The sequence below is a fragment of the Chrysochloris asiatica genome, unplaced genomic scaffold (assembly GCF_000296735.1).
Source record: "Chrysochloris asiatica unplaced genomic scaffold, ChrAsi1.0 scaffold00083, whole genome shotgun sequence".
NCBI lineage: Eukaryota > Metazoa > Chordata > Mammalia > Afrosoricida > Chrysochloridae > Chrysochloris > Chrysochloris asiatica.
In genome coordinates this window covers 634,795-656,727 of record NW_006408601.1, presented here as the reverse complement: position 1 = coordinate 656,727, position 21,933 = coordinate 634,795, and the positions used below count along the sequence as shown (strand labels likewise).

Below are 21,933 nucleotides of genomic sequence, written 5' to 3'. Positions count from 1 at the left end.
AAAAAAAAAAAATATATATATATATAATGAAATTTTTCCATGAACATTTTGAATGTTCTATTTTAAATCAGGTTGAAAAGTGATAGAATAATATCTGGAGTTTATTTCATTGGAAGCAGGTGAGCAGTCTTATCATCCCTCTCCTCCTCCCCTGCCTAGTTTGACTTGTCTCCATCATCCTTAGCATCTGTGTTGTTACTATCTATGTATTTATCGGCTGTCTCTTCACCCTCCCACTGAACAGAAATTCCAGGACAGAGGGATTTTGTTGGTTGTGTTTACTGCTTTACCCTAGGCCTTCAAATAGTAATAGTATCTGACACACAGTTGTTGTTGTTGTTAAGTATTGTCGAGTCGGTTCCGATCCATAGTGACCCTGTATACGGTTTCCAAGGAGTGCTGGTGAGCTTGAACCGCTGACCTTGCAGTTCAAACCGACCTTGCAGTCCAGTGCATTACCCCACAGCGTCACACCACAGCATTCAATAAATAACTGTTGAATAAATGAATGAAGCAGTGTTTCTTCTGTGACTGGTGACAAGTGATGGCAGTGAGTGTCACTTCTCTGAGAGTCCCCTAGGGCAGGGCAGCGGGTACACGGCACACATGCATCTAGGCTTCCTTAAGTACCATCCCCTGTATCCTGCATCTCATACTGACCTCAGCATAGCGCTGGGCCCTCTGTATTAGAATGGCTTGGGTGGGTATCCCTCACTTAGCTCCACTTTGGCAGGGCACTGTGTCAACCCTGACTTCGTCTGCCATGAATTTGAACCTTGAGCACTCAGTAAACATCTGAGTAAATGAATAGTTATCTATTCTCATGAACAATATCTACAAGTTTCCCTCAAGAATCTCTCTTGTCCCTAAATATACTACCCATTTATTATTCTTAAGGAGACATCTCTGCTTCCATTTTAATCAAAAAGAGTCTCCTCAGTCCCAGGCTCCAGAGAGCCTGCATGTTCCTCTGTCCTCCTTAGGAATTGCAGACAGTGGCCTGGTGTGGGGAAAGGTGAAGGTCCCACCTGTTTCTTCTTTGAGGTCTTGAAAGAATTTCTGATTGAAGATGAAAGCCACGCCGCTAATCTCTTCCACCTTGGCCTCAGCTGTGCTGTTTCTGTTTATGAAGTTGGCAGTGATTGCGATAGCCAGCTTCCCACGGAATTCTTTTCTTCTGAACCCTGCAGGAGGAGAAAGGAAAGAGTGGGTCTCTCCTTTTGCTTTGGTGTGGAAATGGACATAGTTGACTGCACATGCTCTTCTCAGATGCCCCGTAGACCAGAGAATTCTGAATTCTAGAGAGCCAGGGCAGGCAGACCCCGAGGTTTGAACCTGGGGAAGAAGCATGGCACTGAAGTCCTTTCAATGTCAGTGGGACTCTGTCCCTCTCTGAACTCTGTAGGATCAATAACCTGGTTAGACTTCAGCAAACAAAAGATTAAAACTGTTGTCTTCAATAAGCCACAGAGAACTCATCCTTTGAAAGATTTGTTAGGCCCACATTGCACTTTACACTTAAAATTACTTGAATTTGCTTTTTTTTTTTTCTCTCTTCTTTTCAAAAGTAGAGTTATTGGGTTGAATAGATACAAAACAGGGCTTTTAACACAATTTGTTTCTCCACTTACCAGTGAATAGCACTTAGTATATATTCAATAAATGCAAATGAATACATGGAATTCTAACTTGAAATTAATTTCATACTATATTGCCTATGAGTTCATATAGCTATCAGTTGTTTATATTAAATCTATTTTTTTTAACAGTGGCCATAGCAAGAGATCAAGGAGCTCTGGTAGTGTAGTGGTTTCGAATCGGACTGCAAACCACAAGGTCAGCAATTCAAAACTACCAGCTGTTCCGCAGGAGAAAGATGAGGCATTCTGCTCCCGTAAAGATATACAGCCTCGGAAACCCTGTACAGGGTCGCTGTGAGTCAGAACCGACTACATGGCACATAACCACCACCATCATAGCATGCGATCACATTTCAGTGGAGCTTTTTCCCCCTCCTAATCCGTTATCTTCCTCATGATATCTGACTATCCTGTATTCCTCAATTTTTCTCTGCCACAGATCCTGATGTTGACTTTGCTTTCACTCTAGGCATTCATCATATAAACACAGACAGAACCTGTTTCTTTGGCCACCTTTGGGAATTCCCCTCATCGTGCATTCAAGCCGCATACAGATTCCCAAACTCCTTTGAAAAAAATCCCTTAGACTGAAAACTCTGGGCTTCCTTTCAGTGACCCCTCCTTTAAGTTGCTTTTCATTTAACACTTTTCAATATGATCAGAGATGGCCAACATTGTCTAGTCCAATGGTTCTCAACCGAGTGTGATTTTGTCCCCCAGTGGATATTTGGAACATGTCAGGCAGTTTGGGTTGTCATAACTGGGAAGTGCTACTATTATCTAGTGGGTAGAAGTCAGGGATGCTAACAGACCTCCTAGAATGCATCAGACAGGCCTTCAAGACAAAGAAGGATTTAACCCCAAATATCAAGAATGCTAAGGTTGAAAATCCTAGTGTAGTCTACTCATTGGGTCCCAAGTTGCCTAAATGACTTTTTTCCTTCCTAACTTTTTTTTTTTTTTTCATGTAAAAAAATCTCAGAACCATATTCTAGCTGAGTGTGGATTAAAAAAATATTCAAACTTATAGCCCCACTAAACCAACAAAATGTACTATACATTCTAACAATACAGTATCTAAGTTGGTAGCTTTGAAGGTCTTTGTGGGATATTGCTGATTTATTGGGGGTGTGACAGATGAGAAACACTTCAGCTAAGCAGAACAGACATCCTGCATTTTCTAAGATGGGCTCTATTTCAGGGGCTGTGTTCCGGCCTCAGCGACACTAAAGCAAGGCAAGCGCAAAAAGCAGGACCGTCCCTAGTGCACGAGATGCCACCCGAAGCCACAGTCACTGGTCTGGAGTTAATACAGGCATGACCTGTCCCAATCAATCTCAAGGCTGGAATAGAGGTGATTCAAGGCATTTCATGAGAAAGAGATTTCTGTTTCAACCTGACTGGATCCTACCTCAAGAGAACAGATTCTGCTTCAAACTTTAGAACTCTGAGAAACATCATTCAGCACTTCAACAGCTTGGGCAAAACTTACCTTTTTGTCCAGCACTGAGTGTGTTTAAAAGTTTTGAGAAGGGATGGGAATATTGTACTCAAAAGTAAACAATTAGTTATCAGGACTGCTTGTGAGGATTGGAAATGTAAAGGTAGACGTTTTGTAGCAAGGAGGGGAGTGACTAACTTTGCAGTCTAGGAGCAGAGGTCCCTGGGACCATCAAGGGAGAAGAGCGGAGAGCGGGACCCTACCCAGAGAAGCAGTGATGCCTGAGATGGAGCCAGAGATGATGATGTGGAGAGATGGAGTGGCTGGGGACTTTAGACCCAGAGCGGAAGAGGGGCTGTGTGCTGATGACCATTGCATGGGAGGGTGGGAGGGTCTGGGGCGGGGCGGGGCAGGCTTGTAGGATATACCTTTTGGCTGGTTGATGATGCATGGAGGAGATTGTAACCATGGCAATGAAACAATATACAACAGGATGAATGTAAAACTAATGTTCTCCCATGTAAACTACCACAAAATTCACAATAAAACATTTAAAAAAGTAAACAATTAATAGACTCAAACCCTCTGCCATTCTGTTGCTTCTAACTCATAGAGGTCTACAGGACAGAGTACAATTGCTCCCTAGGGTTTCTGAGCCTGTACTATTTATAGGGACAGAAAGTCTCATCTTTCTCCTGAGGAGCAGCTGCTGGGTTTGAACTACTAATCTACAGTTACCATAATCCACTACACCACCAGGTCTCCTAATGCTATATATATATATATTTTTAATCACCTTAAATAAACATGAAAGTTCTTAACACCATGCCTAGCATATAAGCTTATTTTCCTTCTTTTTAATTTACATAATACTTTATAAAATATTTTTATATACTAGCCCAAGTAGGCTCTATTATTCACATTTTGCAGATGGGAAAACCAAGGTTCAGAGTGGACTAAGTGACAGTCCTTGAAATTCTCAGTCTCACAGGAGTGTGGGGCACATGGCCTCAGTGCAGTCTCCCCTTCTCTCCAGAATCTGCCATCTGCCCACCCCTTCCCACCTTCTCTCTTGACACCCCAACACCCCCACTCCTCTTCTCCCACCCTATTGCCCCAAGAAGTAAAGCTTCACCTTCCAGGGTGTTCCTGCGGCCATCAGCACCAATGATGACGTCAAATTCAAACTCCGACAGAGCGTGGTCTGCAGGGAGAAACTCTGCTCGCCAGCCAATTTCTACCAGGACAGGAAAATAGGTGAGTTAGCAGAGAGAGATGAGAGTGAAGGTGATTATGCTCCTTTTAAGTTGCATGAAAAGTAGGTAGCACAGCCAGATACATATGCCCTGAGCAGATCCTCCAGAGGAAAGGGCAGTCAGATTGGCACTTGAATCAAGAGACCTTCTGGCTTTCGTATCAATTCAATAGGACAAGGTAAACCAGTAACTCCAGTTCCATGTGTGGTTTTACTGCATTTAGAGGCCTATTGCATCTCAATGAAAACAAAACAAAAATCCTTACCACTAGACCAATAAACAACATTCTTATCAATGGAGACAAGATTGAAGTGGTCAAGGACTTCATTCTTCTTGGATCAACTATCAACACTCCAGAAGCAGCAGTCAAGAAATGAAACAACATATTGCATTAGGCAAATCTGCTGCACAAGACCTTTTTAAAGTGTTGAAGAACAAAGATGTCAGTTTGAGGACAAAGGTGTGCCTGACTCAAGCCATGGTATTTTCAATAATCTCATATGCATGGGAAAGCTGAACAGTGAATAAGGAAAACCAGAGAAGAACTAACTGATGCTTTTGAGTTATGGTGTTGGAGGAGAATATTGAAAGTGCCATGGGCTACCAAATGAACCAACAGGTCTGTGTTGGAAGAAGTGCAGCCAGAGTGCTCCTTGGAGGCCAGGATGGCCAATTTGTCTATCACACTTCGGACATATTGTCAGGAGGGACCAGTCTCTGGAGAAGGATATCATGTTTGGTACGGTGGAAGGTCAGAGAAAAAGACAAAGACCCCCAGCAAGATGGACTGGCAAAGTGGCAGCATCAATGGGCTCAAGCATGGCAACAATTGTGAGGTTGGCCCAGGACCAGGCAGTGTTTAGTTCTGTTGTGCATAGGGTCAGTATGAGTCAGTACTGACTCAATGGCACCTAACAACAATAATATGCTCCAAGTGTTCTGTTGTCTAATACATTGCCTTTTACGAAAACATTTTCAAGTGAAACCTTGCTGGTTACCCATAGTTAGTATTTAACCTCTGCTGGAAATCTATAAAAAGAGCCCTGGGGGCACAGTGGTTAAGCACTCAGCTGTTAACCAAAAGGTTGGTGGTTCAAATCTACCAGGTACTCTGTGGGAGGAAGATGTGGCAACCTGCTTTAGTAAAGATTTATAGCCTCTAAACCACCATGGGGTAGTTCTACTCTGTCTGCTACAGTCACCAAGAGTCAGTTGATGGATTTGAACCACAGACCTTTCGGTTAGCATCCTAACTCTTTAACCGCTGTACCACCAAGCCTCCTTACCTAAAGTGATTGTTGCTGTTAGTCTCATAGCTAATAGCAATGGTTAAAACAGGTAAAAGATCCTTTGGTGGAATGATTTCTAAAAGCTCCCAATAAGAATAACTCTTACAAAAACATTTAGCAAAATCTAATTTCTAGACAGAAAATGAAAATATACTGTACTTTGATTTTCTTGATCTTCGGGAGGTTCTAGAACTTTCACAAACTCTACATTCACATGGATTTCAACTCCCAGCATCAAGGCCACCTTGAACAGGATGAGCTGTAGCTGACGAATACCTGTTGGAAAGAAAGGAGAAGAAAAATGAATCTTTATGTGCAATGCCTGAGTGCCTCTTTGACCATAACAATGTTCCAATAGAAACTATTATTGATGTCAGTTTGAGGACTAAGGTGCACCTGACCCAAGCCATGCTATTTTCAATAGCTTCATATGCATGTGAGAGTTGGATAATGAATAAGGAAGGCCAGAGAAAGATAATGCATTTGAGTTATGATGTTGGAAAAGAATATTGAAACTACCATGAATTGACAGAAGAACAAATAAATCTGTATTCGAAGAAGTATAGCCAGAACGCTTCTTAGAAGTCAGGATGGCGAGACTTCGTTTCTCATACTTCGGACATGTTATCAGGAGGGACCAGTCCATGAAGAAGGACATCATGCTAGGTGAAATCATGCTAGATAAAGGTCAGCAAAAAAAAAGGAAGACCCCCAACATGATGGACTGGCAGAGTGGCAGCAGTAATGGACTCAAGTGTAACAATGATTGTGAGGATGGCACAGAAGTGACCAGGCAGTGCTTCATTCTGCTGTACACAGGGTCACTATGAGTTGGAACCAACTTGACAGCATACATGTGTTTTCTCATTTAACCCTTACAGTGCTCTCTGAGACAGTTACTATTCTTGTTTTATAGATGAGAAATTGAGGCTCAACGACGTTAAGTGATTTGCTCTAGGCCACTGAATAACAGAATTAGACTGTTCTTAAGACTACCCTCCAGATTAGATAATGCTGTAATATGATGATGGATGTAATACAATGATAATGAGGGGGATTTCTCTTTGCCATCTCCTGCATGAGTTAGGATGTGGGTTTGACAAGATCAAGAAGGCAATGTTGGGAATACCTAAAAGGGGTTCTAGAATGTGCCCAGTGGACTAGGCTTCTTGCAGAGCCCTTGTGTAAGGGTCTTAGGTGGAATCCTGAGCCCCATCCAGAACTTTCTGAGAGGGGACATTCCCCACTTGAATGGACATGCAAACCAACCCAGAGTAGCTAGAGGAACAGAAGATACTTCCTGAAAGAAAGAACAGCAGGAAAAAATAAAATAAAAAACAGCAGTCTGTTTGGCTATTACAAGAACAAGCAAGGCAATCAATCAAGTTCCTTCAGAACAATACCTCTCACCTCCCCCACCCTGCGCCCCAACTGAAACTCAAAGGGAACACACAAGCAGCATGTAAGTTTGCTGGTGACCATGTTGGTCTACATGTGAGTGGAAGTGAGGGAAAGTCAGTAATGAAGATATGGGTTGAGTTCAGCCATGTTCCATAGTCTCCTGTCGACCTCATGATGAGAAAGAGAAGAGGAAAGGCTGGTTGGTCCAAAGTTTGGGAAGACTTGGGAACTCCTGAGCCCATGGACATTAACCTAGCCACGGAGGACTAGAGCTGAGAGTGAAGTATCCAGCTTATAATGAAGTGGGGAAACACATAAGAATGCCCAAACTTGCAGATAGTACCCATTTGACCTTGCTTCGATGGCTTGATGACCACAGCTCGACTAGAGGAAGATAAAGAAATTTGTTAAAGGAAGCAAGTGTAAATTGCTACATTTTGATGAACTTAATCTATACTTAAGGATGTAGTAGCTCAAATACCAAGAGGGAAGGAGTCTTCCTATCAAGGATCAAACATATCCCCTTGGTATACAGGATTGATAGACACAGGCAACTTAGACATTGGCTACCTAGAATGGGGGTGGGGTAGGGTGGGTATAAAGGCATGAAGTGGCTGGCTTACAAGTTTTCAAGAGGGAATTTAGTTTCAGAATGTGTGGGGGAAGGTGGAATCCCCACTGAATAGTTTTCATCTTGTCTAGATGGGTCTGGTGAAAGGAGATAGGGATAAGATTCTTTTTCTTAAATGGTGAGTTATTGTTATCACGAATAATTGCATTTGTCACAACTGTAAAGGTAGAAGTTTTGTAGAACAGAGGACCCTAGGACCATCAAGGGAGAGGAGCGGAATGTGGGACCCTATCCAGAGAAGCAGTGATACCAGAGATGCAGGCAGAGATGGGGACATGGAGAGAAATAGCAGCTGAGAGCTCCAGACTCATGGAAAGAGAAAGGCTGTGTACTAGTGGCCAGAAGGCAGGCTTGTAGAATGTGCCCTTTGGTTATTTAAATGATTATATATTTCTGAGTGTTTTTGTGTACATAAAAAACAACAACAACAAAGGGAATAGAAGCAATACTGTTAAATGATGATGCATGGAGGGGATTGTATCATTGCAATGACAAAATACGATAGGATGAGTGTAAAACCAATGTTCTCCCATGTAAACTATCTCTCAATTACAATAAAAGCTTTTTTTTTTAAAGAGCGGGAACTAAAAAACACAACGTTGTTGTTGTTGTGTTGTTAGTGATGTCGAGTTGGTTCCGACCCATAGTGACCCTGTATAGGGTTTCCATAGAAGGGCTGGTGAGCTTGAACCATCAACCTTGCAGTTCAAACCAACTTTACAATCTAGCGCATTAATCCACAGTGCCACACCAGGCCACCAGAAGGCAATAGAAGTAGGGAAAATTAGAATAAGAGGTCTTAAGAAAAGTCAGTGACCAAATGGCTCATTATACTGGGGACTAAGCCTAAGTCCTTTGCCATCCTGTGATAAGGAGGTAGGGTGGGAGATTCTCCCCCTAAATCTGTGCTCAGGGTCTGTTCCTTCTATCCGCTCTCCTGAACATTCCCAATGAAACAGTGCCTTGTTTACCTATTCTCTGCCATTCAGCACAAATGAGTATGCCTTCAAACGATTTCTTTCTGTGGGTTCCTCAGTATTTTGTTTGGTAAGCTCATTAACATGTAGTAAGCACCTACAATGTGCCATGCACAGGAGATAAAGCACACACCCTCTGATGGGGGAAACACAGGCAGACAGTATCGGGCAGGCATAGTGGGTGGGGTCAGGGGAGTGGTAGAATAGGTCCTGAGTCCTGTAAGTCAGGTGAGGCATGGCCAAGAATATAAAATCCTACAGAGAGATTAAGGAATAGGAAGATTTTAAGAGAACAGAAGACTTGGGAGCTGAGAAGATACCAGGAGCCTTAGTGAAAACTGCTTCAGCATGGTGATGGGGGACAAATGAGACTTCAGTGGACTAGACATGAATGGGCAGTGTTGACAATGTATAGGGCTCCTCTTTCTAGAACTCCTTTGAAGTAAAGGTGATGGAACAGAAACAGAGAATTAGAGGGACAGTGTGAGGTGATGAACAGGAGGATGAAACAATGGGAGCAGATGAAAAGGAGGGGTGGAACTAAGTGGGATTCGAGTTGGAAAGGCAGAGCCAGCTGACCCTCTGGGGTGAGAGGAAAGAATGGGTACCAGAGTTGAGGTGACTGGAGGTAGGGAGAAAGGGAGAGGCGGAAGCTCCCAGCTAAGAATGAAGAGGCTGAGTTGGAGGCTTGGAACAGCTGCCTTGGGAACTGGGGGAGGATGCTGACTCAGGACAAGTGGAAACATGCTGAGCAATGCTGAGGACTTGAGCACAGCTGGGCTGGAGAACGCAGTCTGAAAGGAAGGCAGTCAGCGGAGTTTTAAAGCATCCAATTCAGCCCCTGTGGCAGAAATCTTCCTCTCCTCAGGTTCAGAGTTCCTAGTCTATCTCCTCCCAGCACACATTAGGAACTCAACACATTCTCCTGCCTGCCTGTCTCCTGGCACTGAACTGCCCTTGACAACTCACTATTCTGAATGGCTCAGTCCTAGCTCCCAAGTTCTTCCAGAACTGCCACACACTGGGATATTTCCAAAGACTGAGGTGTAACGGGAGCCCTGGCAATGGGGGCAGAGAGAGACTCCTGTCCAGGAAGTCAGCCCAACATCCCAGGACTCTCACAAGGCCTCTGGGTCGCTGGCTCTACCTCCTCTGAAGGACTCCGAACAATGGGTGTGCAGTGTCCTCATTCTAAATTGGTAACCGACATACATTCTTCCGTGGGTGGTACAGAACATCCTGAAAGCTGACGCTGCAGCTTTCTGAGCAAATCCAAGTTTCTTTCCATTGAACTCCTGGAATTTTCCCATCCCAAAGTGGGAGTAAACTCAGGCCACTGCTGGTAAAGTCTGTTACTTTTGACTAAATTACACCCTATGTGGCCGATAACTCCCTTCAGCAATTCCCACCCAAACCCTATTGGTAGGAACTCCCTATTCCCATTCATTCTTGTCCTCATAAGAATGAGACTCTCCAAGTGCTCCTCATCCCCATCTCCACAGAACAACACTGCCTGAGAATACAGCCCCTACTCCTAAAGTCAGGAGACCACTGCATGCCACTGTTTGGGAAGCATTTACCATGCAAGCATCCACTATGTGCCAGGAATGGTCCTCAGTGCATTATGAACTTGACCTTTCTTAATCCTCTCAGCAATCCTGGGAGCCAGGCATCAACCCCATTTTATAGGAGGTAAAACTGAGGTTTGAAGAGGGTAAGAAATTTGACCCAAGACACACAGAAAGAAGAAACAGATTTTGAATACAAATCCGTTCAAACCCTTGAATGTTCTCCTCCTCAGTATTAATCTCCTTGAATCCCAGGAATCATTATGACTGTCTGTAAAATGTTTAAAAGCCAACTCACAGCAAAGCTGCAGAAGAAATGCTGCCTCTCCCAAGGTCTGTCTGCACAGATCTTGCTCTGAGAGACTCAGGCTTGAGGACTCTCATAGCAGAGCGGCTGAGTGCTCAACTTGCCCTACCCAAGCATTCAGGCACGGCCCATGCTATTTTCCCTCCTTTTCTAACCGAAGCCCTGTCATGATGTCCTCTCTCTAAAGGGTCAAGGAACTTTGGTACAGGACTGGTCAGGGACTATAAATCCGATTGTGTCATTCCTCTGTTTCTAAAACCTGCCATGGCTCCCCAGTACTGGCAGCACAATGTCCAAATTCCTTTGCACAAGAGGCTCTTGACAACATGGTTCATTTAGTGACTCTGTGTGGTTCCTCTACCACGTGTGATTAATTCTTTCGAAGTGTTCTATTACTAAATGACTCCCTGAGAGTGCAGACTGTGTCTTATCTCGCTTCTGCATTTATTGTTTCATTCATTTAACACAGGAGTATTGAGTACCTATTATGTGCAAGGAGTCCTGGCGTGGCGCTGTGGGTTAATGCGCCAGACCGCAAAGTCATTTGAACTGCAAGGTCGGCGGTTCAAACTCTCCAGCTGATCCTCGGAAACCCTATTCAGGGTCGCTATGGGTCGGAATAGACTAGATAGCACTTAACAACAACAACAATTATGTGCAAGCACTCTTGTTAGGGCCTGCCAAAAAGCTCAAAGCACGAAGCAGATGGATCACTAAATCGTCTGCTAGTTGGGCATGTGAGCCCCCAGGGAATAGCAGGATGGAGAGACATGCCCCGCCCAGGGTCAGCTCCCTCCTGCATGGGGTGCCACTATAGCCCCACTCACTGATGTGGTCAATGGAGCCAGCACAGAACTTCCCGTAGAACTTCTTGGCTCCCAGGCCCCGCAGGTCATGGATGGTGAAAGGCCAGAGGTGTAGCACATTATTGCGGGAGAAGGTGTCCCTCTTCTCCACCACGACCACTTTGGCCCCCAGGTAGGCAAGTTCAATGGCAGTGCGCAAGCCACACGGTCCTCCCCCAACGATGAGACACTGTGGAGACAAGTGAGACAGACTTAGTGACCTCTTGATGTGTGGAGAGGGCCCTAGTCAGCAGTGTAACTGAGGAGCAAACCCCAACCCACTCAAATCACCCAGCAACTGCAAACCCAGCACCTATCATTCATCCTTCCAGTGCGCATCACCAGGGCGCTACGAGCCCGAGAGGACACTGGGGTAGAGAGACTTGGGAGGAAGCATAGTAAGACATACATGAGACTGAACTGGGTCTAAATCCCAGTTATGGCATGTGACCTGCTAGATTCTTTACCTGTGAGTCTGCCGCTCTTTCCTCATGGGGTGATTGCAAATAAGATCCCTTTAAGAAACATACAGTCCTGGGGTGGTACTATAGAATAAGCACTGGATTATTAACCACAAAGTTGGCAGTTCAAACCCGCCAGTCAAAACTTGGAAACTATACAGGATCACTATGAGTTGGAACTGACTCAATGGCACTTAACACCACCAACAAAAATACAACTTTGTGACACTGAATTTGGCAATAATTTCTTACATATGACACCAAAAGCACAATCAACAAAAGGAAAATCAATTGTTTGGACTTCATCGAAATAAAATAATTCTGTGCTTCGAAGGACCCTGTTAAGAAAATAAAAAGACAACCAACAGAATGGGGAAAAATACCTGCAAATGACATATTTGATAAGGGATTAGTAGCCACTATATATATATATAAACTCCTGTAACTAAATGACAAAAAGACAAATAATGCAATGAAAAGATAAGCAAATGACTTCAATAGCCATTTCTCTAAAGAAGATAATTCAAACAGCCAATAAGCATGTAGAAAGGTGTCCAACATCATTAGCCATTTTGGTGGTGGTGTTAAGTGCTATGGAGTCAGTTCTGACTCAGAGTGATTGTGTCTAGGGTTTCCAAGGAGAGGCTGATGAGTTGTACAAATCAAAACCACAATGAATGACATACCACTTCCCATCCACTAGGATGACCCTTATCAGAAAAAAATGGAAAATGGCAAGTGTTAGTAAGGGTGGGAGAAATGGGAAGTGCTGTGCACTGTAGGTGGGAATGCAGAATGGTACATCTACTGTGGGAAACAGTTTGGCAGATCCTCAAAAAGCTACATACATAATTACCATATAACTCAGCAATCTCCTTTTTAGATATGTACTCAGAATTACTGAAGTCAGGAGTTCAAACAGAAAACTGTACATCAGTGTTCATTACAGCACTGCTCACAACAACCCAACTGTCCATCTGCGATGTGGTCTCCAGAACACAGTAGATAGGGGAGTCAAAACAGGTACTGAACAAAACCCATGCTTGGCCTTTAAAAGGCACTGCAAAATTGAACAAAGTAAGAACGCTTCCCCAAAGAAACTACAGCCTGTTGGGAGAAAAGAGAAGTCACATAATGACTCAGTTATACTGGGCAGAAGTCTTTCTGTCCGAACCAAGTCTTACAAGGAGCACCAACACTGTATAAAAATGGAATGGATGGCTTCTGGAACCAGTCCTACTTGGCCTTCTGCCTGAAACCTGAAGCAGAGTTCACCTTGGGATCTAAAAAGCTGAGGATACCCCCAGGAAGGCAACAGAGAAGACGATGTACACCCAGGTCTCACTCCTTGATAAGGCAGAGGCAGCTGGAAACTTCCCCTCTGCTCAGGATCAAGCCTTATCTTAAATAAATACATTCCCCTTCCCCTAGCAAATATTCCATCACTCAGTTATCACTCATCTGGGGCTTCCAGGGTCCCAAAGGCAAAGTACAAACAAGCATATCAGAAACTCCCACACCACAACCAGAGTGGCTCACTGGTTGGAATCTTCCAGAATTTGTGAAAATCTAATTAGGGGAAATGAAATCACTGCCGAGATACAACTCACTCCAGAGACAGCAGGGAGTGGGTGCTCACGTCCACGGACTTCCTTTCTGGCTGGAGGCAGACTGGAGAGAACCAACTCCCCCCCTAAGCGAGTGAGTTCCACACCTTATCTCACACCCCAGGCAGCTCCGCCAGCCCTAGCATACCCAGACAATGATGGTCATTTCAAAGCAAGACTCAAAATTCCAACACTTGTGAGGTTTGTTCTAGGGTTAAGTCTGGGTTCGCTGCATTTCTTTGCAGTTAGCGTATCTTTTCCTGTTTGTGGAGTCCTGTCACTCAAGGTCTGGAAATGGAGCAGGGAATGGGGACAGAGAAGGTAGGCAGGAAGGAGGGCAGGAAGGAAAGGACAGGGGTCTGCCTGCATCCGACCCAGCGAGGCTCTGAGGACAGGTAGGAAAGCCTTTCCCATCAGCCAGGGCCTGTTGTGGACTTTAATGCAAGCAGTAGCTGGTGTACTGTTTCTAACCCTTCAGACCGAATGTGAAATCCCATCAGTAAAAGCTCAGTTTTCCCACCATCTTGAGCCCCTACACACACTTGGGGCCTGAAATTTCAGAGACGCCAGTTCTACTGTAATCTAAAGTCAAAGAAAATATCAACGGTTCTAATTATATAAAGGAAGAAAATTGGGTGCAGATGTTATCAAGGCTGGAGAGAGGACTTGTTGGCAGAGGCCGGGCCTTAACACACTTGTTATGATGAACATGGGAACTCGGCATTCTGACAAGAGGCTGAAAACCACAGTAGCTACATGCCTGGGCAGAAAAGCAAGGGAGAAGATGACTTCCCCAGTGTGCCCAAAGTTGATGCTCTGGATGCTGGCAAGTCCAAACAGACCACAGTTGCAAAGGGCTGTGATAACTCAACCCCAAGGAGCCTTCTACCTTCCACAACCCATCCAGGCTATATTGCTGCTGAGCCTTTACTTACAAGGATGGAAAACGTTTCATTAAGATGCAGCTCTGGGGCCTTTCTTGAGCAGCCCTGAAGGTAGAGCCTATGCTCTCAAAAACTAACACGTGTTTGCATTCCAGATCTGAGTCCCAGATAGACGGAGTGCACTGCAAAAGCTGCCCCATGACCTCTGCCCCGAGTCCAGCACAGAGCCTGGCACATATACTGGAGGCCTCAACAAGTAGTTAATGGATGAATGAAGTCTCCACACCCTATCCGCCCACCCAGTTCTGGCTGTGTATCCATAACTGAGATGTTCGGCTCCTGTCAGCCAGGGTTAATGTCTGTCGATTCCCACCCAGACTGGGGGAGGTGAGGTCTGCCAAGGCCACCAGCATTATGGACGTCAGCATATCTGTGTGCTCAGGCAACATGGATTTATTACCCAGCGGGGAGTGGGGCAGCTCCAACGCCAGCAGGAAATCCATTGTATAGATAAGCTTAGCAGTGCTTAGGCCTCCACATTAGTGGAGATGGGAGGCAAACAGCTCACAGAAAAAGCAGCTCTTTATTTGCAAGGAGTTGGCAGGAGAGAGATGATGACCGATTCATCCACAGACAGGGTACAGGGTGGGAGTGGCCCCAGGCCACACAGGCCTCCTGCTTCAACCCAGGGACCTCCAAAATGCTCTGCACTTCTTGCTGACTCGGCACATCTCCGACCAGCTTTTATCCCAGAGTGGGTGTGCTGGAGTTGCCTATATTGCTAAGGGGATTCAATCCCTAGAGGAAGACGCCAAGGGCACCAGAGGTTAATACAGGGCTACAAGTCTGGAGGCCTGATTTCCACTTCTGAGCTGGGCCTCTGCTTTCCCTGGGAGCGCTGCATGCTGTTACTATACTTGAAAGCCCTGGGCTCTGCACCTCATTTAAAAGCGATGGCTCCAACATCTAAGATGTGGTATTCCTGCCAGCATCCTGATCAGTTCACATGTCATGCTGGCAACCACCCTGTGACGTAGATATTGTCACCATCCACTGCTCAATATGCTGCAGTCCTAAATTCCAGGACAGTGAACAGGACCTTGTTTGGAAACAGGGTCTCTAAAGAAGTTATCGGTTAACATGCCATACAACAGTAGGGTGGTGCCAACCCAATCTGAGTGGTGGTCTATAAAACAGAAGACCAAAAAGATCCCACTGCCACCGCCAAGTTGATTCTGACTCACAGTGACCTACAGGACCGAGTGGCACTTCCTATAAGGTTTCTCCAGCTGTCAATTTTTACAGAAGCCAACTGCCTACCTTATAATTCTCCCATGGAGCAACTGGTGGGTTTGAACTGCTGACCTTTTGGTTAGCAGCCAAGCACTTCAACCACTGTACTACAGGGCTCCATAAGAGACAAGGCACAAGAGAGAAAGACAGGACTCCCTGCGATGATGGTCCTATGTAGGCACTGCACAAGCCGCACGGTCCAAAAAAAGCCTGGCTTCTAGACTCCAGAGAGAGCAGTAAGAATCTTCTGGGCGTGGTCCTGCCCACACCCTGATTTGAACTACTAGTCTCCATAAGTAAAAGACAATTCATTTCTGTTCTTATGGTGATGTTGTTGTTAAAGTGCTGTTGAGTTGATTCTGACCCATAGCAACCCTGTATAGGGTTTCCAAGAGCTTGAACCACTGACCTTGTGGTTGAAATGGCTTTGCAGTCTGGCACATTAACCCACAGCGCCACACCAGGACTCCTCTGTTCTTATAAGACACCCAATTTGTAGTCTTCTGTTACCGCAGTCCTAGACGTGAATATAAACCCTATCAGCATGGTCTAACGCGCTCTGGGGTAGTGTTGCGGTTACAAGTCAGGCTGCTAACCTCAAGATCAGCATTTTCAAGGCTACCAGTTGTTCTGTGGAAGAAAGATGAGACTTTCTGCTATGTAAAGATTTACAGCATTGGAAATGCTCTACAGGGTCACTATGAGTCGGACCGACTCCACGGCACATCACCACCACCACTTACCAGCATGGTCTACATTTTTAATTACCACATGATAAGTCTGCCTCCAGGGGTTGTGGCCACATTAGTGAGATAATGTATGTGGATTCACTCAGTCCACTATGGGTGATTTCACTCCTCTGCAGGAAGCACCCCAGGGCCTCCTAAATGAAGCAGGGTTCAGGCTGAGTTCACAGGGTCTCAGAATGACTGAGCCTGTGTCCAGCCTAAGCCTGTGTGTGCTTCCTTGGGTGAAGGTTCACAGGTGGGGTGGAGCTTGAGCTTGCGTGTGTCCTGAGAAGCCACAGTGGCAGGTGCCATGGAAACAGGGAGTTCAGGAACAGACAGGGCAAGTCTGTCCCAGAGACCCTGGAGAGCAGTCTTCCCTGCCTACTGACCCACAGCTAGCTCCCTAGGGCAGTGCTTGCCCTGTGTGGCATGCTCCTGGGTGTGGCTCTGCAATCTCACAGGATGCTTATCTCACCTCAGGCAGGAAGCCCCCAGCTTCACCATGAGTTTAGGCAGTGGAACTGAGCATTTCCAAACCCACAGTGCCACCCACATGCCACTGTCCAGGGGGCTTGGACTGGGGCCTAGCCTCACTGTGCAGCTCAGTGCTGAGGGGGACTCACACGAAACATAGCTTCCAGTCATGGAGGGGCCTCTGGGAGGGGTCTGGCCAGACAGGGGCCCCTTATGGGGTGCGCTGGGTGGGATTAGCTCTCATTTGATTGGACACACCCTTGCCTTAATCCTGTATATCTCAACCACACCCAGCTCTCCCTGAGTAAAAACTGCACACAGCATTCTAACTTCAGAGATGTACAGAAAGGAAATGGAAGGAGATACTGTGCTTCCCCTTAAAAAAAAAAAAAAAAGTAAAGAAAAGAAAAAACAAATAATAATTCCTCTAAGAAACATTGTATTCCTCTCTATTCTTCCCTTACATTTTGAGCTGGTGCACCGAGCCCCCTTCCACCCTGCCTCTTAATTTTTTATTACTACTGTGGTGAAAATAGACACAAAAAAAGCATATGCCAGTCGAACCATTTCTACACGTATAATTTAGGAGCTCTGGTAGCGTAGTGGTTATGAATCGGGCTGTGAGCCTTAAGGTCAGCAGTTTGAAACTACCAGCTGTTCCGCGGTAGAAAGATGAGGCCTTTCTGCTCCCGTAAAGATTTACAGCCTCGGAAACACTGTATAGGGTCACTATGAGTCAGAACCAACTCCACGGCACATAATCACCAATTCAGTGATGCTTATTCCATTAAGTTGTGCATCTATTCTCACTAAATTTTATCAAATTATTCAACCATTAACATAATCTCAATGCCCCTAAGCAACTCCCTTCCTTCTCAACTCTGGTAACTAGATCACTAAGCCTTTTTTCCACAGACCTGCTGGATGGATTTGAACCATCAACTTTTCAGCTAGCAGCTGAGTGCTTAACCACTGTGCCACCAGGGATCCCTGGTTGGGGATTAAAGAAGAAAAATAAACATAAACCATGCTAGACTGCTTGGTACCACTTATAAATGCTATAGAAATTTGGAGGACGAGAACAGTTATTTTGGTTAAGAAGTCCCTCCAGGAGATGGACCACCCACCAGTGGAGAATTGAGGCTGGGAGGGAGGCTGAGGGGTGGAGCAGGGTTTTGGAGAGACAGAAGATAAGGCATCTGAGACTTAGGCTAAGAATGATGGCGGCGAGTTGGCATAAGCATGGTGCTGAGGAATGACAGGGAAGACACAACAAGGCAGGAGAAGAATACGCCAGACAGTGGAAAATCTTGGATGTCAGGTCAAACAAAGAGTTTAGACTTCGTTCCTCTTGGTCTATTATGGATTTGGAGTATAAAGAATGTGCTAGAATGAATGGATCTATAGCAGTAACAAATATGGTGAAAAGAGAAGAGTGAAAAAAAGAAACTAGAGGCAGAGAACCAGTTCTGAATCTCTTCCTCTGTGCTGACCTCAGATTCTCAACCATGGGTGCTTGTTCCCTAACCTCTATTTGAAAGTGTCCAGGGTTCTGTCTTCTCTCTTTCTTGACCTTGACATCATTTACTTCCAGTGCTTTAAAGCTTTAAATACCATCTACATACTGATGATGCTTGAAAGGATCCCCAGCTGTGAAACTCCTTTGAATTCCAGACTCCTACAGCCAACTGCATATCAGCATTTCCTGCTGGTGTAGTAAGCACCTAACCTGTAACAGGTCTACCACCAAACCCTGACCCCTCTAGTCCCCTGCTGGCAACATGTGCCTCCCCCAGTCATTACCATCTCAGTAAATGCATATTCACTTTTCTACTTGCTTGGATCAAAAACCTGGAATCAACCTTGACTCATCTTGTCTAACCACGCGACCAATTCATCAACAACTCCTGTTTACCTTCAGAGCAGATCCAAAGTCCAACTAGAATTCACTTCCTCCATGCTGCCACCCTGATTCAAGACACCATCCTCCTCTCTTGCTCTGACATTAGGAGCTTCTATTCTTATCCTTATCCCAAAGGAGCTCTGGTAGCGTAGTGGTTACGAATCGGGCTGCGAACCTTAAGGTCAGCGGTTCGAAACTACCAGCCGCTCCGCGGGAGAAAGATGAGGCTTTCTACTCCCGTAAAGATTTACACCCTCGGAAACCCTGTACAGGGTCGCTATGGGTCGGACCCGACTCGATGGCACTTAACAACAACAACAACAACATTCTTATCCCAAAGAAGCTCTGGTAGTGTAGTAGTTACGAAGCGGGCTGCGAACCTCAGGGTCAGCAGTTCAAAACTACCAGATGTTCCACGGGAGAGAGATCAGGCTTTCTGCTCCCATGAAGAGTTATAGCCTCAGAAACCTTGTACAGGGTTGCTATGAGTTGGAACCGACTCCACGGCACATAACAACCAATTCTTGTCTCATTATCATCTATCCCACACACAGTAAGTAGCCAGAATGACCCTTCTAACATAAGATTACAGCATTCCAGTGCGTAACCTCTGCTGTCTCCCTGTGGTACTTAGAATTCAAAACCAGAAGACTTCACCATGGCCCCAGGTGCTTGTTCAGTTTCCTGTTGGTCTTCAGTGTGTACCAGGCTCCCTTCTCTCTCCACTCTCATGGCTATGTCCTCACTAAGCGCATGTGAGACCTTGCTACTTGATCTTCCTTCTGCCTGAAACATTCTTCCTTTAAGGAAAAAAACAAAACTATATATGAGTTGTTGATGATATTGTTAAATACCATCTAGTCAATTCTGAGTCATAGTGACCCTGTATAGGGCATCTGAGTAGCAGCTTGTAGGTTTGAACTGCTGACCTTGTGGTGGTTGTGTGTGTGTGTATAATCACTTCAAAGAGATCTTGTGCAGGCAAATTTGCCTAATGTAATACATTGTTTGATTTCTTGACTGCTGCTCCAATGTGTGATGATGAAGTCTTTGACAACGTCAGTCTTTTCTCCATTTATCATGATGTTATTTATTACTCCAGTGGTGAGGATTTTTGTTTTCTTTACATTGAGGTGCAATTCATACTGAAGAGTGTGGTCTTTGATTTTCATCAGTAAATATTTTAAGTCTTCTTCACTTTCAGCAAGCAAGGTTGTATCATCTGCATATCACAGGTTGTTAATGAGTCTTCCTGCAATCCTGATGCCACGCTCTCCTTCACATAATCCAGCTTCTCAGATTTTTTTGCTCAGCATACAGATTGAATAAGTAATGTGGAAGAATACAGCCCTGGTGCACACCTTTCCTGATTTTAAACCATACACTATCATTTTGTTCTGTTCTAATGATGGCCTCTTCGTCTATTATAGGTTTCTCATGAGCACAATCAAATACTCTGGAATACCCATTCTTTGCAATTTTCTCCATAGCTTGTCATAAACCACATATTTGAAAGCCTTTGCATAATCAATAAAGCACAGGTAAACATCTTTCTGGTATTCTATGCTTTAAGCCAATCTGATCTCAGCAATGAAATCCCTAGTTCCATGTCTTCTTCTGAATCCAGCTTGAGTTTCTAGCTGTTTCCTGCTGATGCACTGTTGCAGGCAAATTTTAATTATCTTCAATAAACTTTTACTTGCATATAATATTGTTCAATGATTTCTGCATTCCGTTGAGGCAGTTGTCTTTGGAATTGGAAGAAAAATGGATCTCTTCCAATCAGTTGGCCAGGAAGCTGTTTTTCAAATTTCTTGGCATGGATGAGTGAGTGCCTTCAGTGAAGCATCAGTTTGTTGAAAGATCGCAATTTGTATTCCATCAATTCCTGGAGCCTTGGTTTTGTTTTGTTTTTTGCCAATACCTTCAGCTTAAATTTGAACTTGCATATGGTCTGTTCCAAAGTCGGCCCCAGACCTTATTTTGGCTTATGATTTTGAGCTTTTTCACTGTTTCATTCCACAGATGTAATCAACTTGATTCCTGAGTATTCTATCAGGTGAGGTCCATGTGTACAATCATCTTTTATGTTGTTTAAAAAAGGTATTTGCAATGAATAAGCCATTGGTCTTGCAAAATTCTATCCTGTGATCTCCAACATCATTTCTATCACCAAGGCCATATTTCCAACTACTGATCCTTCCTCTTTGTTTCAAACTTTTGCATTCCAATCACCAGTAATCATCAGTACATCTTTATTGCTTGTTTGATCAATTTCAGACTGAAGCAGCTGATAGAATTCTTCAATTTCATCATCACTGGCTTTAGTGGTTGGTGGGTAAATTTGAATAATAGTGGTATTAACTGTTCTTCCTTGTAGGCGAATGGATATTATCCTATCATGTGCCTACATATGATAGTGTTGTATTTCAAGATAGATCTTGAAATGTTATTTTTGATGATGAATGAATGCTACACCATTCCTCTTGAGTTTGTCATTCATAGTAAACCATGTGCTTGTCAGATTCAGAATGGCCAAAACTTGTCCATTTCAGCTCACTAATGGCTAAGATATCGATCTATATGTGTTCCATTTTGTTTTTGACAACTTCCCCTTCCAAACTGTGGGCCTAATCTTCTGACACTGTATCTGACAATATTCTGGTGTTATTCATAATATTTTCATTTTCCAGGACTATATTGGACAATGTTCCACTGCTTTCATAAGGTTTTCAGTGGATAAACATTCAGAGGTCATCTTCTTCTTCCAAGTCTGTGTCAGGCTGCAAGTTCTGCTGAAACCTGTCCAACACGGGTGATCCGACTGGTATTTAAAATACCGGTGGCATAACTTCTAGCATTACAGCAATATACAAGCTACCACAGTACAGAAAACTGACAGACAAGTGATGAGCACAAAATATGTGTTGTTGTTGTTAGGTGCCATCGAGTCAGTACCAACTCATAGCCACCTTATGCACAGCAGAACGAAACACTGCCCGATCCTGGGCCAACCTCACTATGGTTGCCACGCTTGAGCCCACTGATGCTGCCACTTGGCCAATCCATCTCATTGGGGGGTCTTCCTCTTTGTCTCTGACCCTCCATCCTACCAAACATGATATCCTTCTCCAGAGACTGGTAACTCCTGACAATATGTTCAAAGTATGAGAGACGAAGTTTGGCCATCCTGGCCTCCAAGGAGCGCTCTGGCTGGACTTCTTCCAA

General features: G+C 44.6%; 1 protein-coding gene across 1 annotated transcript in view; it reads right to left on the bottom strand.

Annotated features, from left to right (window-relative positions):
* The window catches only part of MICAL2 (microtubule associated monooxygenase, calponin and LIM domain containing 2), a 128,978-nt gene that overhangs the window by 61,007 nt on the left and 46,038 nt on the right, over nucleotides 1-21,933 (bottom strand). Inside the window, exons 2-5 of the mRNA XM_006865823.1 lie at nucleotides 11,338-11,545; nucleotides 5,786-5,902; nucleotides 4,217-4,318; nucleotides 1,029-1,184 (exon numbers count right to left, since the gene is read on the bottom strand). Coding sequence (XP_006865885.1) covers nucleotides 1,029-1,184; nucleotides 4,217-4,318; nucleotides 5,786-5,902; nucleotides 11,338-11,545 — 583 coding nt within the window. The remainder of the gene's footprint in view (nucleotides 1-1,028; nucleotides 1,185-4,216; nucleotides 4,319-5,785; nucleotides 5,903-11,337; nucleotides 11,546-21,933) is intronic.